We start from the raw sequence: 18,853 nt of genomic DNA on the forward strand, positions 1-18,853 counted from the left end.
GGAACCCTAGGCACGGCAGCAGAGAGCAATTACTTCTCTTGCTCACTGGAAACCTTTCTGTGTTATGACTGACAAAATAAGGGATAAGTGCATTGTTACTTTTACGTTTTAGATTCCTTAAAGCATCCCGGATGGTGGCCTGTCTGAGCAACTGACTAAAATAAGGCATTTATTTTATTTTCATTTTCTATCATTCAATTTATATGTCTTTGGGAGATTAAAAGCACTAAAGAAATCAGCTCAAGGAAGAGGTGATGTGTATTGGCCAGTCCTTAACCTATTTACTGAGCAGAAATCTGTTAGTGTATTTAAAAGAGAAGCAAGCCTTTTCACCAACAATAAAAATGTATTACTTTGCATCAAAACAAATCTTTAAATTCCAAATTAACTTCCTTTGACAATTTGTGTTTATTCTGAAAGCTCTTATAGATTGGACAAAATTCATAGGATATCAGTGTTAGACAATTAAAATGTTTTAGAATTTAACAAACATCTGTTGAGGGCTTAATATATGCAAGGCATAGTATGACAAGCTGTGAGAGGTAAAAAAAAAAAAAAATTTTTTTTAATTAGGCCTCATGGCGCCTGGGTGACTCAGTTGGTTGAGCGTCAGACTTCGGCTCAGGTCATGATCTTGCTGCTTGTGGGTTCGAGCCCCGCCTCGGGCTATATGCCAACAGCTCAGAGCCTGGAGCCTGCTTTGGATCTGTGTCTCCCTCTCTCTCTGCCCCTCCCCCGCTTGTGCGCACTTTCTCTCTCTCTCTCTCTCTCAAAATAAACATAATAAAAAAATTTTTTTAAATAAAAAAAATAAAATTAGGCCTCTGTCTTGAAGGATTGTGCTTCCTAGTAGAGGAAATAACACGGATATATAAATAAATGATAAAAAAATAAAATGCAGGAGGGGTTTCAAGAGGAAGATACATCTGGCTGGAAGTCACTGACGATTTCATGAAGGAAGTAGGATTTTGGTTCTAGCTCCGTGAGCTACCCCTTATTTGCGTATCCCAGTTCTTAGCATGGTATCTGGCATATGACAGCTTTTTATAATAATTCAATGCTTTTGAAATAAATGAACAAGTTGGAACTAGAGGTAAGGTATGACAAGTAGTATGAGTAGAGGTCAGGAAGGACAATCTTAATCCAACTTCCTGATGCAAATATTATCTGTCCCTTTATTGCAGCTGGCCTTGTGCTGGGTGGGGAGGACAGCAAGCCCCAAAGCATGGAGACAGGAAATCTCGGGTGCAGAGTCCATCCTGGTAGACAGCTTTACTGAGGGTGGGAAGGGAGTTGGAGATAAGGCTGGAAGAGTAAGTTGGGACCAGTATTTGAAAGCTCTTGAATGCTGTGGAGCTTGAGAAGAATGATCCCCAAGTGTGCCATTATCATGTATATTTTCACTTCTCTTACAAGTATTTTTTATAATAATTATTTTTTTTGTTACTTTTTTTTGAGAGAGCAAGAGAGAGAGAGAGAGCGTGTGCGCACACACAAGTGGGAAAGGAGCAGAGAGAAAGGAAAAGAGAGAGAATCTCAAGCAGGCTCCACACTGTCAGTCTGGAGTGCAACGTGGGGCTTGAACCGACAAACCATGAGATCATGACCTGAGCTGAAACCAAGAGTTGGACACTCAACTGAATGAGCCACCCAGGCACCCCTTCTCTTAAAAACATTGGTGACAGCTGATCATGTGAATTTTTCCAATGTGAAAAAACCAAACAAACCTAGTTAGATTTAATAATTGATTCATATATATATATATATATATATATATATATATATATATATTTAGTATTGCAATATGCTTCAGCCTGGCATTGTTATTTATTTCCATGTGTTTCCAAACCACATAAGCAGTCTAAAGCAGTAGAAAAATGTCTTGTTTGTGTTTAAGATAATGAGCCAATTCTAAAATGATGTTTGAACACAACGACCAAATTAATTCTGTTGCAAAAGCTCATTTCTAAACATTCATAGAATTTATGAATCTGATTTTCCTGAAGGGTTTTGATTCTAGCTCTTCCTTAACATAGCTGTAGAACCTTGGGAATAGTTGCTTCATTGATTTAGCATGTAGAAACAATATATACATTTTATATATCTCCATACCTCTGTTCCTATATCTGTATCTCTGCGGCTCCCACATTATACACAGTACAGTAGAAAGAGTTGAAAGAGGTTTAGGTCTTTGGGATCTGACAGATCTGGCTGGAAGCAATGCAGTGTCCCTTTCTAGCTATGTGTTAGGCAAATCACTTAACTTTGAACTTCCATTTCCTCATATATAAAATAAGTATAACATTTCCTAACTCATTATGTCTGTGAGAAACTCACAGGCTTTCTGACTCAGAATCCACTGTCTACATCACTGTTACACTGTTTGTAAAGGCTCCTCCCAGATCTACCTCCTAGATGTTGCTTAATAAATGCTTATTTCCATCTTTATCTCTTAAGGCATTTGCAAGGCTAAAATTGTATAGTACATTTACCTTTTTAAAGTTCAAATATGGGAGCTCCAGTGGCACAATCGGTTAGCGTGTGGTACTTATAAAGTTCAAATATAAACTATCCAAATGTAAGAAATTTAAAATGTCAGGGACTACATTTTTAGAGTGGTTAGAATTTCAATAACCATATTTTCATGGTGATTATATTAGTGATATAAGTTCATTGGAATTTTGGTGAAATGGGTACATGTTCCATTTTACCAATTTTTTTGGTTTTGTTTTAGCAGTCCAGTATTATGATAGGCAACAACCCTGCTTTATAGTCCATGTGGAAAATTTATATCAGATCTTAAAAATCAGTTCGTCATGATGTGTCTCAGAGTGAAAGTTGTAATGTTGAAAAAATGTGAAACCACAAGAAAGAAAGGAATAATGCTGAACAGAAGAGAGTAAGGGCAGAGTTTAGATTCTTATTTGGTTGCTTTTGGAGTAATAAGAAATATACTTTTCCCTTAGGCATATTGCCTAGTTAGCAACAGTGTTTAGAAGACCGAAGTGTGGCTGGTGAAGTCTTTGAATGAAGGATGATGAACGTTCTTGGGTTCTTTCTGCTCGAGGAAGCTCATGTCTTTGCAACTTTGAATCAGAATCACTAAAATTTTAGTATCTGTTATCCTGGCATTTGCCAAAGCATATCTTTCCCATGCATACAATAAAAGTGAAAACTGTACTTATTTTCTACCATTTATGACCCTGAAATGGAGAAGATTATAATAAAGTGAAACAGGTAAAGAAATGGAATTACTATGAGCTTCTTTTGGGATTTTGACTTGTGTGTTGCTATGGATGAGGCATCATAAAGCTTCTGGAAGGCTGGGTGGTTCCAAAACGAGAAGAAGCTGGCCTTTAGAAATCCCATTCTACTAGGTTTATAACTGGATATTGTTCCATGATCCTTTCTGGTTGGAAATATGTGATTTTAACCGACTGGTAACTAATCACTTTTATCTCTGGTTTATTCACAGAAGTTTCAATACAGAAAACCACAATGATGCGAGCCCAACTCCATTGCTTGTGTCTCCTTACACTTTATTTGGTAAGAGAAGAGGATGTTCTTTATTTATTTGCCAGAATATTTTCTGCCATTTTCTACCTCATACCAAGGAAATGATGATTATCATCACCTAAAAAAAATCTATCAAAATTAAATTGTATACAAAGGACACGTAGTTTGCCCCACTGTGATATTTTTGATGAAATGGCTACAAGTCAAATGTCTACTCTTCAACCAGGGAGGTACTTTCTCCTCAACTCTTAAAAACCAATACCACTTAACAGGCAAGGTTTAAAACAAATCTGTCTATTCATGTTTAGATCTTCATGTATAGCTCAGGGACTCTGGAAAGAAAAGTATACTGTACATATATTAATGTATATATATACTAAATATATTTATGTGTATGTAGTGTGTGTGTGTGTGTGTGTGTGTATATGTATACTTTAGTCTATGTCCCTTAATCTTGACTTTTTTTTTTACTGTGACCATGAAAAATTACCATGGGAATATTAAGAAAAGCATTTTCTCTATTTTCAACCCTGCTCTGTTTTGTACTTTTATCCCCTATATATGGTTTGGAGTTTTCTGGTCAAAGTTGTCTTTAGCCATTTGTTGAGTCAACCCTGTTGACTAACAGGCTTCTAGAAATTAGAGCTGGATGGACTCTGGAGAGACCCAGCCCTCAATCTTGGGTAGATAGTGGGGTGTCATCACTGTTTTATTCATGAGTCTCATAAAGGTCGTACACTTGCCCAATAGTCTGTTGTATTAGGAGGCAAGATTATGGGGAAGCATCTGCTTTCTCTTTAGAAGGAAGTTGCTAGACCCTCACATTTCAAATCTTGTTTTTTTTTCTTCTGGGACCCAAAAATAGCATCAAATTCTAAGTTCCTGAGAGCCTCCTAGAGTCCTCAAAGTTCAGAATATTGACATAATGAAACAGAGCCAAACTTGTAAACCTACTAGAGCCTTCCTCCCGGGGGAGGGAAGGAAGCTGCGGTTCCAACTCTAGGAGCAATGTGCCTCCTCATAGACTGGGGGCTCAAAGCCAGACACAAGGGCTGCTTGGAGTATGTCAAACATCCCCTCTTAACCTGTCTCCTCTTCTTACCCTATTGAATGCCCTTTGCTATCTGTCTTATCACAGGGTGGTAGTGAAGTCAGACCTAGGTACAAAAGTGGCAGTGCCACTTACTAGTGATAGGAGCTTGGGTGAGATAGTTAAGTTCTGAACCTCAGTTTCCTGCCCCATGAAATGGGTCTTAAAAGAGTACTTGCCTTATTGGTTGTTGTGGCCATTAAATGAGCTAGTGCATTTATATAAAGCCCGTTGGTCAGTGACTGGCCCAGTCTAAGTACTAGATAAATATTGGCTATTATTATTACTACAGCATTTTAAATATTCAGTGTCTACATTCATATGGACCTTGACTTCCATGAGAACTATCTTTTAGTCATCTTTGCAGCCTCAGCACGCAGCACTATGCCAGGAACAGGGTAGAAATTAAGTACATAATCATGGACTTATACTAGGAGACAGCAAGATCTAAGACAAGATTCTATCATGATAATTTGATAATAGTGGGCTTATCTTGTCTGAGAAGGAGACATGCATTTTTTTTTTCCTGGATAAAACGCTGGATATAAGTTTTCCTTCTCTCTACTCTCAGGCCAGTGGGATTTCTACCTAGAGTAAGAAATAGTGCCCAAACCATTGCTGGCAGCAAGAGCCTTGCCCAGGAGATAGCCACATGCACAGCTGTGTCAGGTGAAGGAAGGGAGTTGCTACCATCCACCCCACCACCCCCTGTCATTTAAAAAAAATTTTTTTTAATGCTTATTTATTTTATTGAAAGAAAGAGAGAGAGAACGAACAAGTGGGGGAAGAACAGAGAGAGAGAGAAAAGAGAATCGTAAGCAGGCTTCATGTTCAGCCTGAGGTGGGGCCTGATCTCCCAACTGTAAGATCATGACCTGAGCCAAAATCAAGAATCAGATGCTTGACTGACTGAGCCCCCCAGGCGCCCCTCACCCTCAGTCATTTGTTCAGCAAGTGGCTCTCCTGTTCTCTCCTGAGCACTGGTTTCTGTCAGGGGCACGAAACATTGCCTGAATATATTGCAAGGGCCCTGAAGAGAAAGCAAGTAAGTGACCAGGGTTTGGGAAGGGGTGCTGCATAGTTAGGTAGGGAAATCAAGGAGAAGCCACCTGTTTTAGAGTTTTGCCTGGGGCTGTACTTCTTCTAGAAGTAAGGGGGGTTTGGCATAAATACTATGTAATTACTGCAGAGAACTCTTGCTGGGAAGTACAAGGACGGTGGCTACACGGTAGGCAGACCTAGCAGTCCCATGTATCCTGTGCTGGTCTGGAAGGGTGTGGCAACGTGGCTCAGAGTTGGGGCTCGGTGGTGCCACAGAGCTGGCTTCATCCCACATTATCTGTGTCTCCGCTGTGGCACTTTTCTGGACATACTTTCCTGATCTTGTTGAGGAGCAGAAGAAATGATACGTGTGGAGGGTCTAGTCCCACAGCTGCTGCACAGGAAACATTTAAAAAATGACAGTTCTATTCTCTTCCCTTCCTTCTACTTCGTGCAGGATGGTAGGTGTTACCTCTCCAACTCCTGCATGAACCCTCTTTTCTTTCTCGTTGCCCCCACACCACCTTTCCCAGTTCGGGCAATGTGGCTTGATGAGTCAGAACACACACACGCATTTTGAAATCTTTATAGCCCAAATAGAAATGTTAATGGGCATGTAGGGAGATTTGCTGCCCTGTTACGAGAATGCAACTTTGAACCTTGCAACTGAGATATACCCTCCTGTCCCGATAGGTGAGCCAGCTTGTCCTCGCAGGAAGAACACAGCCTTGTTTGTGAGGTTTGCTCGACTAATGGGAGTTTCTTCTGGATGCCATTACTAGTGTGAGCTGCTGAAAGACTGGCCGCTTGCTGACATGAGCAGAAAGTTGATGAAGGCAGTTTGCTGTTAAATCATGATCCCACAGAAACCACTGCTCTTATCTTGTACCAACCATGGTGGTGCCTGGACATCTGCACCCAGTTCTTGTGTCCTGCCCTCTAGAGGATATGTGGAAAAGGAGTGCAGGGGAGAAAGAGCCCCCAGAGGAAGATATTCCCTTAAAGGAATTGATGAGCTAGAAGTCTATAATGTTATTGTGTCAGTTAAGGATGCTTTTAGTATAGGCAATAGAAAGTTCAACTTTGGAGTGGCTCTAGTAAGTCGAGGTTTATTTCCTCAGATAACGAGAAGCCTGAAGTGGACAGCCCAAGGCAGGTTTTGCATTTCTGTGATATTATCAGAGACTTGGGCATCATTCTCTTCACTCCACCATTATTTGAGCTGATTTGTTCCCTTGTGGTTTCATGATGGCCACCACAGCCATAGACATGCGGTCCATGGTCTGAGCAAGAACAACGGGGAAGGGGGGGTGACAATGTTGGCCACATCTATCCTTTTTCATTGGAAAATAAAAGCTTGACCAGAAACCCTCCAGTAGACTTCACCTTTTGTTTCAGGAGCCAGAACTAAGTCACTCAGCTCCCTGCTAGCTGCAGGGGAGTCTGGGAAAGAGACCTCTTGGCTTCCCAAAAGAGAGAGGTTGGTGATGGCTGGGGGCAGCTAGTCCATGGGCCTTCCACAATCTGAGGGAGTGGAGACCAAATTCCAAAGCCCTCTGTGTTTTCATCTGACAGACAACCAGTATCAAGTTAATTGAAATTCAGTGAACCAAGGGATATAGTGGAAGGCCTTCCCCCAAACTCTCATACTGATTGTTCTTGGTTTATTCTCAGCATGTCCATCCCAAGAGTGTACTTGCTCTCCCTGAAGAAGTGGCAAACAATTCTCTTCCCCCGAGTTCTTCACACTTTCTTGACTTTACCTCTCCAGCTCCCCAACCATCAACTCCTCATATTATACTTCTGATCCTAACCTATCCCACCCATGATTTCTACACAAGTAGACCTGAAGAACCACAGAAGAAGCATTGGGTACGGGTGCTAAATCCCTCATTCCAGAGGGCACCCTCTGTGGGTGGGTTGATGGCTGGCTGTCCCCCTGTGTGCCACCTGTCATGCTCTGTCTCACTTTAGAAGGATAGTTGTGGTGGGACATGGAGGGATGGCAGGGGTTGCCACTGGATGCTCCCCATCCTCCTGGGTTGGGAATGGTGGGAGTCATACCCTCCTGTACATCCTTGATGTCACCTGTTTTCCTGTCAGATTGTCTTGGTCCTTTTTTGTTCCTTCTGGTAGGTAGTGGGGCATAGCAGCTGAGGGCAGCCATTGCAGAGTTGCAATGGGTTAGAATCCTGCTTCCTGTCAGCACCTGGGCAAACTGCTTACCCTCTCAGCATCTTAGTCTCATTGCCTGTAAAACGGAGCTGGCAGTAATAATTTGTCCCCAGGTGGTTGTCAGGATTAACTGTTTTTAGGACTGAGTTCGGGACATAACTAATTTCTCTTCTTACTGTCCCAGCCACCACATACTGCTATTCCAGCCTGAATTTGGGTGTCTGCAGAGGTTTCTTGCCTGTCAAATTCAAGGTCTTTTGGCTTTAGAAATGTCTTAGTTACTTGAAGTAAACATTTTGTTCTTTTTTTTTTCCTGTATGAGCATGGATTGCTAATCAAACGTTAAAATAGTAAGCTTTTCTTGAAGTTACAGTTGTACCAAGTAAGCACTGTACTCAACACATCTAAATATTTTTTTCCCTTATAAATTTAGTTGTCCTTGAAGTGACCATGAACTCTAGGGTGCTGGGAATCTTCCATAAATGTCCTTCTAAATGAATAGGAGTGGAGGAAAGGTGTTTTAAGAAGCTGATTTAACACTGTGTTGTATTTAGAAGACAGAGTGGCATTGTGGGCAGATAGAAGCTTTTGTTCAGTTAGATCTTAGTGTGTGTGCCCTGACAACCACTTAAGGCATTTACTCTGGGCAAGTAGCTTCACCTCTGTGAGCCTCATTTGTAACATGGGAGTGTTAATATTCTCTCTACAGGGGGATTGCTTGAATGGTTAAAGGAGAAAAATAACACAAGACTCATGGCAAGCCCTCTTGATATAGTGAAACTCAACAATATCAGATCTCTTTCTATCTGTTTTGACTATACTTTGCATTGTTTTGACTAGGTTAGAATGTTATGTCTTCTGTATCAGTCCTAGAAGCCATAATAAAATTAGCAAGTGGCATGTATGTATTCATAATGATGGGTATGCCAATTTTCTTTTTTTATTTCCTTTTTTAACAGACGGCTGGATATGGCCAGGAGAGGAAGTTTAGTGGACCCCTGAAACCCATGACATTTTCTATTTTTGAAGGCCAAGAACCAAGTCAAGTCATATTCCAGGTAATGGCTACTCTTGATCACTGTCACCTTCATTTTACAGGCTCTCACAGTGGACTTTACTCCTTAATCTACTGTACAGCAGGAAATAAAATAGAGGCATGGCAGATCTCATTATCAAGAATGATTTCAGAAGCTAAGTTAAACAGAGAGATGGGTGGCCTCAGTATTGTAAAGGGTTGTACGTGACATTCTCATTCAGACTTCTTCAACCATGTCTGGGGGAAATGCTCCCATCCCTGGGGGTGCAGAGCTTGGTGCCTATAGGCACTGCCTCTTCCTCAGGGTGGGAAGGGAACAAGTCCCTGGAGTGGGATGGCCATCTGACTATCCATCCAATGAGCATGCTGCTTGAAGCATTTGAAGATGCAGATTCTCTGGAGTAGCACTGGCATGGTGTGCTTTTCCTTACTATCTTCTCTGAACCCATCCCTGGGCCCTGGCCGGTGGGTTGGCCATGCTGGGAGGCGGTCATCTCATGTAGTTAGATAACTGAGAAAAGCATCAGATTGAGGGTGGACTGTAGATGGAAGTAAGAGACTCCAGCTATAAAGGGGACCGAAAAAAGGCAGCAGCATGGACACATGCCCTGTGCTGCCAGAGGAAAAAGCATGTACCGAGGACTGGCAGTATAGAGTAGGTATTCTGTGGGCATCTATTGAACTTTCTCTATTGAACAGAATCAGGACCCCATAGAGGCAATCCCCAACTTAAAAACTTCACAGACCTGGAAACTGGCTTTAAGATGATTCTAGTCTCTGAGTATCCCAGTCAGTGGAATCATTTCTTGGGTTGCTCCACCTCTTTTTCTGTTCTTTTTCCATTAGCCAGCCACCCTACAAAGCCCATCTCTTCTTGGCCAAAAATGATAGTCCAGTTGTCATGGCTGACTGTTTCTTACTTATGGGTGAGTGTGTTGGAGGAGAGGAGTAGGAGATGAAGGGGATTTCCTTCCTGGGATCTCAGAATCTTTGTGTTAGAAAAGACCTTGGAGACTTTTGGTACCAACCACTTGTTTTACAGATAAGGAAACTGAGGCTTAAATAAGTTATTGGCAGAGTTGAGATTAGAAAACAGATCTCCTGATACCTGTTTGGAGATGGAGATACCCTAGTCTCTCCATTTTGTATAAGTTTAAGTAAGTTAACAACAACACTGAGATTAGAAAACAGGTCTCCTGATACCTGTTTGGAGATGGAGATACCATACTCTCTCCATCTTTGTATATGGAGAGAATGCAGCAAACCCAGTTATGGTAGGATGTGCTTTGAACTCTTTATTGCAATGGTGCGGAGGTGTTGCACAGATACTTTTATTTGGTACCACTGGAAATATTCTTGCCTGGAGTTTGGGAGACACAAAGCGAGCTCAGTGCCCCATGAGGCTGATCCTTGGGTTGGTAACATCTTAAAACAAAAAAGAACTAAACAGCCACAGACTTCTTTCACTGAGGATTTTCAACTAGCTCCAGTTCAGTACTCTAGGGGCTTCTAGAACATCAGATAATATAATACAAATCTAAGATAGGTCATTTTTTTCCTTGTAATGAGATTTAGCTTACACACCATAAAACCTACCATTTAGAATGTGCAAATCATTGATTTTTAATATATCACAGAGATGTGCAACCATCACCACTAATTCCAGAACATTTTCATCAGCCTCAAAATGAACCCTGTACTCATTAGTAGTCCTCATTCTCTTCTCTTCCAAGCTCCTGGCAAACACAAATCTACTTGCCGTCTCTATTTGCCTATGTAGACATTTAATATAAATAGAATCATATGTGTGGCCTTTTGCGTATGGTTTCTTTTACTTAGCATGTTTTCCAAATTATCCATACTCTAGTAGATATTAATACTTATTCGCTTTTTATAGCTGATTAATATTCCACTGTATGGATATATACCACATTTTGAATGTCCATTTTTCAACTGATGGACATTTATGCCTATTATGAATAATGCTATTATGGACAGTCATATACAACTTTTTGTGAGGACATATATTTTCAATTTTCTTGGATATATACCTAGGAGTAGAATTGCTAGAACATAGATAATTCAATGTTTAACTTCTGAGGAACTGTAAAACTGTTCTCAAACCAACTGAACTATTTTACATTCTTACCAGCATTGCTTATAGGTTCTGATTTCTCCACATCCTTGCCAATGCATGTATTTATCTGTTTTTATTACAGCTATCCTCATGGGGGGTGGAATGGTATTTTTTGTGGTTTGGGTTTACATTTCCATAATGACTAATGATGTTGAATATCTTCTCATGTGCTTATTGGCTGTTTGTATATCTTCTTTTTTTTTATGTTTGTTTTTTTTTTCTGAGAGAGAGAGAGAGAGAGAAACAGAGCAGGTGTGGGGGAGGGGCAGAGAGAGAGGCAGACAGAATCCAAAGCAGACTCTGGGCTCTAAGCTGTCAGCACAGAGCCTGATGCGGGGCTCAAACTCATAAGCCGTGAGATCATGAACTGAGCCAAAGTCGGACGCTTAACTGACTGAGCCACCCAGGCGCCCCTGTATATCTTCCTTGGAGAAATATTTTGCCTATTTTTAAACTGGGTTATCTTGTATTGTTCTAAGAGCTCTTTATATATTCTATATTACAAGTTCCTTATCAGATATATGATTTGCAAATATTTTCTCACATTCTATGGGTTATTGTCTCACTTTTTGATAGTGTCATTTGAAGCACAAAAGCCTTTCATTTGATGGGATGTTTTCCATTTATTCAGATCTTCTTTAATTTCTTTCAACCATGTTTTATAGTTTTCACTTTACCAATATTGTATTTCTTTTTTAAATTTATCTTGAAGTATGTTATTCTTTTTGCTCTTATTGTAGATGTAATTATTTTCTTAATATCATTTTCAGATTATGCTTTGCTAGCATGTAGATATACAATTGATTTTTTTATACTGATATTTTATTCTGCAACCTTATTGGACTTGTTTATTAGCTGTAATAAGTTTTTCAGATTCCGTATGATTTTCCATATATAAGATCATGCTGTCTTTGATTAGTTTTACTTCTTTCTTTCCAATCTGGATGTTTTTTAATTTCTTTTTCTTGCCTAGACCTTGAATAAAGCCTAAATAGAAGTGGCAAGATTGGGCATTTTTTTTTCTTGTTTCTAACCTTTTGGGGAAAGCTTTTAGTCTTTCATCATTAGTTATAAGGTTAGCTGTGGGTTTTTCTTAGATGGCCTTTATCAGGTTGAGGAAATTACCTTCTATTCCTGGTTTGTTGAGTATTTTTTTTTTTCATGAAAGAATATTGGATTTTGTCAAATGATTTTCTGCCTCTGTTGAGATATTAATTTGGATTTGTCCTTTATTCTATGAGCATGGGGTATTAAATTAATTGATTTTCATATTTTGAACTAGTCTTATATTCTGGTATAAATTCCACTTGATCATGGTATATAATCATGTCAGGATGATACTATCCTCTTAGAATGAGTTGGGAAGTATTCCTTACTCTACTTTTGGGCTGCATTTGTGAAGATTTGGTTTTATTTTTTCTTTATGTGTTAGGTAGAATTTACCAGTGAAGTCAACTGGTCCTGGGGTTTCCTTTGTGGGAAGTTTTTTGATTACTAATTCAGTCTCTTTACTTGCTATAGGTTTATTCAGATTTCCTGTTTATTTTTTAGTCAGTTTTGATAGTTTTCATCTAAGAATTCATCCATTTCACCAAGGTTGTCTAATTGATGGGTAAATAATTACTTATCATATTCTCATTAATCCTTGTTATCTCTGAAGGTTGGTAGTGATGTCTGCTTTTACATTCCTGATTTCAGTTATTTGAATCTTGTTTTTTTTTTTCTTGATAAGCCCAGCTAAAGATTTCCCAATTTTGTTGATCTTTAAAAAAAAACAAATTCCAATTTTGTTGCTTTTTTTTCTCCTTTGCTTTGGTATTCTCCATTTTATTAATTTACATTCTAAAATTTTTTTTTTAATGCTTATTTATTTTTGAGAGAGAAATAGACAGAGGACAAGCAGGGGAGGTGAAGAGAGAGCAGGAGACACAGGATCCAAAGCAGACTCCAGGCTCTGAGCTATCAGCACAGAGCTCAACACGTGGCTCGAACCCATGAAATGTGAGATCATGACCTGAGCTAAAGTTGGATGCCCAACTGACTGAGCCACCCAGACGCCCCTCATTAATTTCCATTCTAATCTTTATTTTCTTCTGCTTACTTTGGGGTTAGTTTATTTATCTTTTCCTAGTTTCCCTTTATTCATCTTTTTCTAGTTTCTCAAAGTAAAAGATGACTGACTTGAGATCTTTCTTCTTTTATAAACATTTACAGCTAAAGATTTAGCTCGAAGTACTGCTTAATCTGCATCTCATGAGGTTTGGTCTGCTGTGTCTTCATTTTAATTCATCTAGAAGTATTTTATAATTTCCTTAAAAATTTTGTTTATGTTTTTATTTTATTTTATTATTTTATTTTAGTTTATTTTTTAACTTTACATTCAAGTTAGTTATCATATAGTGCCACAATGATTTTAGGAGTAGATTCCTTAATGCCCTTTACCCATTTAGCCCATCCCCCCTCCCACAACCCCTTCAGTAATCCTTTGTTTGTTCTCCATATTTAAGAGTCCCTTATGTTTCTGTCCCCCTCTCTGTTTTTATATTATTTTTGTTTCCCTTCCCTTATGTTCATCTGTTTTGTATCTTAAAGTTCTCATATGAGTGAAGACATATGATATTTGTCTTTTTCTGACTAATTTCACTTAGCATAATACCCTCTAGTTCCATCCACGTAGTTGCAAATGGCAAGATGTCATTCTCTTTGATTGCCTAGTAATACTCCATTGTATATATATACCACATCTTCTTTATCCATTCATCCATCAATGGACATTTGGGCTCTTTCCATACTTTGGCTATTGTTGATAATGCTGCTGTAAACATTGGGGTGCCTGTGTCCCTTTGAAACAGCACACCTGTATACCTTGGATAAATACGTAGTAGTGCAATGGCTGGGTTGGGGGGTATTTATAATTTCCTTTTTGATTTCCTCTTTGACCTGTTGGTTATAGGGTGTGTTATTTCCACATATTTGTGATTTCCCCTAATTTCCTACTGTTTGGTTTCTAATTTTCTTCTGTTGTGGTCAGAGAATATATTTTGTATGATTTCAGTGTTTAAAAATGTATTGAGATGTGGTTGCTTCAGCAGCACATATACTAAAATTGGAACGATACAGAGAAGATTGGCCCCTGCACAAGATGGCATGCAAATCCACAAAGCGTTCCATACTTAAAAATAAAAAAAATAAAAATGTATTGAGACTTGTTTTATGGCCTAATATATGATCTATCCTGGAGAATTTCCATGTGCATTTGAGAAGAATGTGTATTAGGGTTTTGTTGGATGGAGTGTATTTTGGGGTCTGTCGGTAGGTGATCTTTGTCTGTAATTGTTATAGTTTCTTGATGGATTGGCCCTTTATAGAATGTTCTCCTTTGTCTCAACTAACAATTTATGTTTTAAAGTCTGTTTTTCTTCTAAAAGCAGTCAGGCTTAATTTCACTCTCATTTAGAAATGTAGTTTTGTTGGATATACAATTTTTAATTGGCAGGTTTTTTTCTTTCAGCATAGTCTCCATGAGAAACCAGGTGTTCATTTCATTGAGGATGCCCTTATGTAATGAGTCTTTGCATTTTCAGCATTCTCCCTTTGTCTTTCACATGTTTGATGAGGTGTCTAATTTTGAGTCTCTTTGAGTTTGCTGTAGTTGGATTTAATCCAACTTCGTGGATGTATCATATTTTTCTTGAACTTGGGAGGCTTTTGGCCATTCTTTCTTCAAATAATCTTTTGGCCCCTTTTGTTCTTTCGTTTCCTTTTTTGACTTTCACTATGCATGTGTTTGCTTGATGGTTCTTCATTGGTCTCTAGGATTCTGTTAATATTTCTTCATTCTTTTTTTTCTCTCTGTTCTTCACAGTAGATAATCTTAATTGATCGAATATCAAGTTCACTTATTTTTTCTTCTGCTATGTCAGATCTACTGTTGAACTTTCTATGAATTTTTATTTCAGTTCTTATACTTGTCAACTCCAGAATTCCTATTTTTAAAAAATAATTTCTATGGGGTGCCTGGGTGGCTCAGTCAGTTAAGCATCTGACTTCAGCTCAGGTCATGATCTCACAGTCCGTGAGTTTGAGTCCCACATTGGGCTCTGTGCTGACAGCTTGGAGCCTGGAGCCTGCTTTGGATTCTGTGTCTCCCTCTCTCTCTGCCCCTCCCCTGCTCATGCTCTGTCTCTCTCTGTCTCAAAAATAAATAAAACATTAAAAAAATTTTTAAAAAATAATCTCTATGTCTTTACTGATATTCTCTCTTTGGTGAAATATCATTTTAATACTTCCCTTCAGTTCTTTAGAAATAGTTTTATTTAGTTTTTGAGCCTATTTAAAATAATTTAAAATCTTTATCTAGTAAATGTAACATCTAGCCTTCCTCAGAGGCTATTTCTACTGACTGCTTCTTTTCCTGTATATGGGCCTTACATTCTTTTTATTAGCATGTCTCATAATCATTTGTTGAAAATTAGACATTTTGTTTTTGTTTATTTATTTATTTATTTATTTTTTAAACATTTATTTATTTTTGAGACAGAGAGAGACAGAGCATGAACAGGGGAGGGACAGAAAGAGAGGGAGACACAGAATCTGAAACAGGCTCCAGGCTCTGAGCTGTCAGCACAGAGCCCGACGCGGGGCTCGAACTCACGGACGGTGAGATCGTGACCTGAGCCGAAGTCGGCCGCTTAACCGGCTGAGCCACCCAGGCGCCCCCAAAATTAGACATTTTAAAGAATATGATATGGAAATTCTAGAAATCGTATATCCTCCTCTTTCCAGTGTTTGTTGCTGTTTGTTTAATGACTTTCCTGAATTAATTTTGTAAAGTGTATATTTTTTGTCATGTGTGGCCATTGATATCACCAAGTGATTGAACTGAGATTTCATTTGCCAGGGAGTTCTGTGTGCATGTTGGACACACCTTCAAGAATGTGGTAAACAGTTTACAACTCTGCCTTAGCCTTCACTTTTTGCTTGCACAAAGCCTCAAGGTCAGCCAGAGGTGAGATATTAGGGCCTTCTCAGGTCTTTCTTGAGTAGGTACACAGCCCTACTTGTGAATGTGGTTTTCTACACTCCCAGGAATATATGGAAGATTTTCAATGCCCCCTAGGGTCATCTTATTTCCCAGATTAACCTTTTAAGTATTTTGGTCAGCTTCTTGTTTATATTAACTATTATCACTGCCTCAGGTAGCTGCAAAGTTGAATAATTGCTGATAATTATTTTTGACAAATTCCCCAAGAGAAAAATTGTTTGCAGTGAGTGAACTCCCAAATTCCTCACACTATATTTCCAGGAAACTTCCAGATAGGTCAGATAACAGCATTTCTCTGGGGGTGGGGCTTTTGGGAAACTCCAAACCCTTTCTCCCTTCTCCATGGTACTGTGGTTGTGAGGCTGTTGGTTTTCAAGACTACTGTATATCTTTTTTTTTAATTTTATTTTTTTTAATTTACATCCAAATTAGTTAGCATACAGCGCAACAATGATTTCAGGAGTAGATTCCTTAGTGCCCCTTACCCATTTAACCCATCCCCCCTCCCACAACCCCTCCAGTAACCTTCAGTTTGTTCTCCATATTTATGAGTCTCTTCTGTTTTGTCCCCCTCCCTGTTTTTCTTGAATAAGGGACAATGGAATTTGGGCAATTCAATGTAATCACAAAGCTTGGTTCTTATTGACAGTAATTTTCTTAAATAATCACTCCTTGGATTTTGCAAGTTTTTGGTTAATTTCCAAGGTTCTGATAAAGTTTATATTTATTTACATTTTTTTTTCCAGTTTCTCATTGCTTTTATGGAGGAAAAATTTTGGTTTTTTTCCAGATCATTACTCTACCTTTCCCATTGACATCTAAGACTTTTCCTTAAAACACAAAATAGTAACACTTTCATTTAGTAGATAAATAGCATAATATCAACAAGCAAACACTCACAAAAAAGTATTCACCCACAGTTCTACCCACTTAACACATCAAATATATATTTTTTCCATTTCTTGCCCAGTGACATGAATACTTTTGGTACTATTACAACCATAGTCTAGATTTACTCTTATATTCTCCTTTTGTTATTTTTCATAAATCCACTTTTTTCTTGTGCTGCTTCATACTTTATAGAATGAACATTTTAATTATTAACATTCTATCAACTTTATTATGTACAGTAGTAATTTTATCATGTTTAGTTTTTGATCATTTAGGAGTTTTCAACTTCCCAATATTGTAAATAAGGCTACTTATACTATAAACATGTAGCTTACTGTTTAAAAAATATTTCTTTAGGATAAATTCTGTTTGGTGATGTTTTCTATCAAAGGCTACATTTTATGCCTCAAGTTATTTTCAAAAAGATTGTGCTAACTTAAATTTCCACCAATAATATATGTGTTTCTTTACATCCTTTACAACATTGGCCGTTATTAGTTTTTCATGTTAATAAATAATATAAAAATGTATTAAAATTATTAATGAGGTTGAACAAACTTTTATGTTTGCTTCATTTTATGTGAGTTTTCTTTTTTTTAAATTTTATTTAAATCCAAGTTAGTTAATATATAGTGTAATAATGGTTTCAGGAGTAGAATTTAGTGATTCATCACTTACATTTAGCACCCTGTGCTCATCCCATCAGGTGCCTTCCTTAATGCCTGTCACCCATTTAGTCCATGCCACAACCCAACACCCCTCCAGCAACCCTCAGTTTGTTTTCTGTATTTAAGAGCTCCTTCTCTGTTTTTATCTTATTCTTCCTTTTCTTGCACTATGTTCATCTGTTTTGTTTCTTAAATTTTATACAGGAGTGAAATCATAGGATGCATCTTTCTCTGACTTATTTTGCTTAGCATAAGACATTCTACTTTGATCCACATTGTTGAAAATGGCAAGATTTCATTCTTTTTGATCCTTGAGTAATATTCCATTGTGTGTGTGTGTGTGTGTGTGTGTGTGTGTGTGTGTATCTTTATCCATTTATCAGTCAATGGACATTTTGGCTCTTTCCATAATTTGGCTATTGTTGATAGCACTGCTCTACACATTGGGGTGCATGTGCCCCTTTGAATCAGCATTTTTGTATCCTTTGGATAAATACCTAGTAGTACAATTACTGGGTTGTAGGTTAGCTCTATTTTTAACTTTTTGAGGAACCTCCATACTGTTTTCCAGAGTGGTCGTACCTGTTTGCATTCCCAGCAGCAGTGCAAAAGTGTTCCCTTTTCTCCGCATCCTCACCAATATCTGTTGTTTCCTGTGTTGTTAATTTTAGCCATCTGACAGGTGTGAGGTGGTATCTCAATTGTGGTTTTGATTTGTATTTCCCTGATGATGAATGATGTTGAGCATCTTTTCATGTGTTTGTTGGCCATCTGGATGTCTTCTTTGGAAAACTGTTCATGTCTTCTGCCCATGTTTTCACTGGATTATGTGTTTTTTGGATGTTGAGTTTGATAAGTTCTTTATGGATTCTGGATACTAATCCTTTATCTGATATGTCATTTGCAAATATCTTCTCCCATTCTGTCGGTTGCCTTTTAGTTTTGTTGATTGTTTCCTTCACCTTGCAGAAGCTTTTTATCTTGATGAGGTCTCAGTAGTTCATTTTTGCTTTTGTTTCCCTTGCCTCGGGAGACATGTCTAGTAAGAAGTTGCTGTAACCAAGGTCAAAGAGCTAGCTGCTGGTTTTCTCCTCCAGGATTTTGGTGGCTTCCTGTCTTGCATTTAGGTCTTTCATCCATTTTGAGTTTATTTTGTGTATGGTGTAAGAAAGTGGTCCGGGTTCATTTTTCTGTATGTTGCTGTCCAGTTCTCCCAACACCATTTGCTGGAGAGACTGTCTTTATTCCATTGGAT

At 38.4% G+C, this 18,853-nt stretch overlaps 1 protein-coding gene and 1 pseudogene across 6 annotated transcripts in view; both read left to right on the plus strand.

Moving 5' to 3' along the window:
• Positions 1-18,853, plus strand: part of CDH17 (cadherin 17) — a 75,994-nt gene that overhangs the window by 10,086 nt on the left and 47,055 nt on the right. For all 6 annotated transcript variants that reach the window (XM_053208172.1, XM_015072174.3, XM_027064223.2 and 3 more), the window contains 2 exons: positions 3,476-3,546; positions 8,782-8,880. In XM_053208172.1, the coding sequence (XP_053064147.1) occupies positions 3,476-3,546; positions 8,782-8,880 (170 nt within the window). The remainder of the gene's footprint in view (positions 1-3,475; positions 3,547-8,781; positions 8,881-18,853) is intronic.
• Positions 14,076-14,172, plus strand: LOC113600723 (uncharacterized; annotated as a pseudogene).

The sequence above is a fragment of the Acinonyx jubatus genome, chromosome F2 (genome assembly GCF_027475565.1).
Source record: "Acinonyx jubatus isolate Ajub_Pintada_27869175 chromosome F2, VMU_Ajub_asm_v1.0, whole genome shotgun sequence".
NCBI classification, from domain to species: Eukaryota; Metazoa; Chordata; class Mammalia; order Carnivora; family Felidae; genus Acinonyx; species Acinonyx jubatus.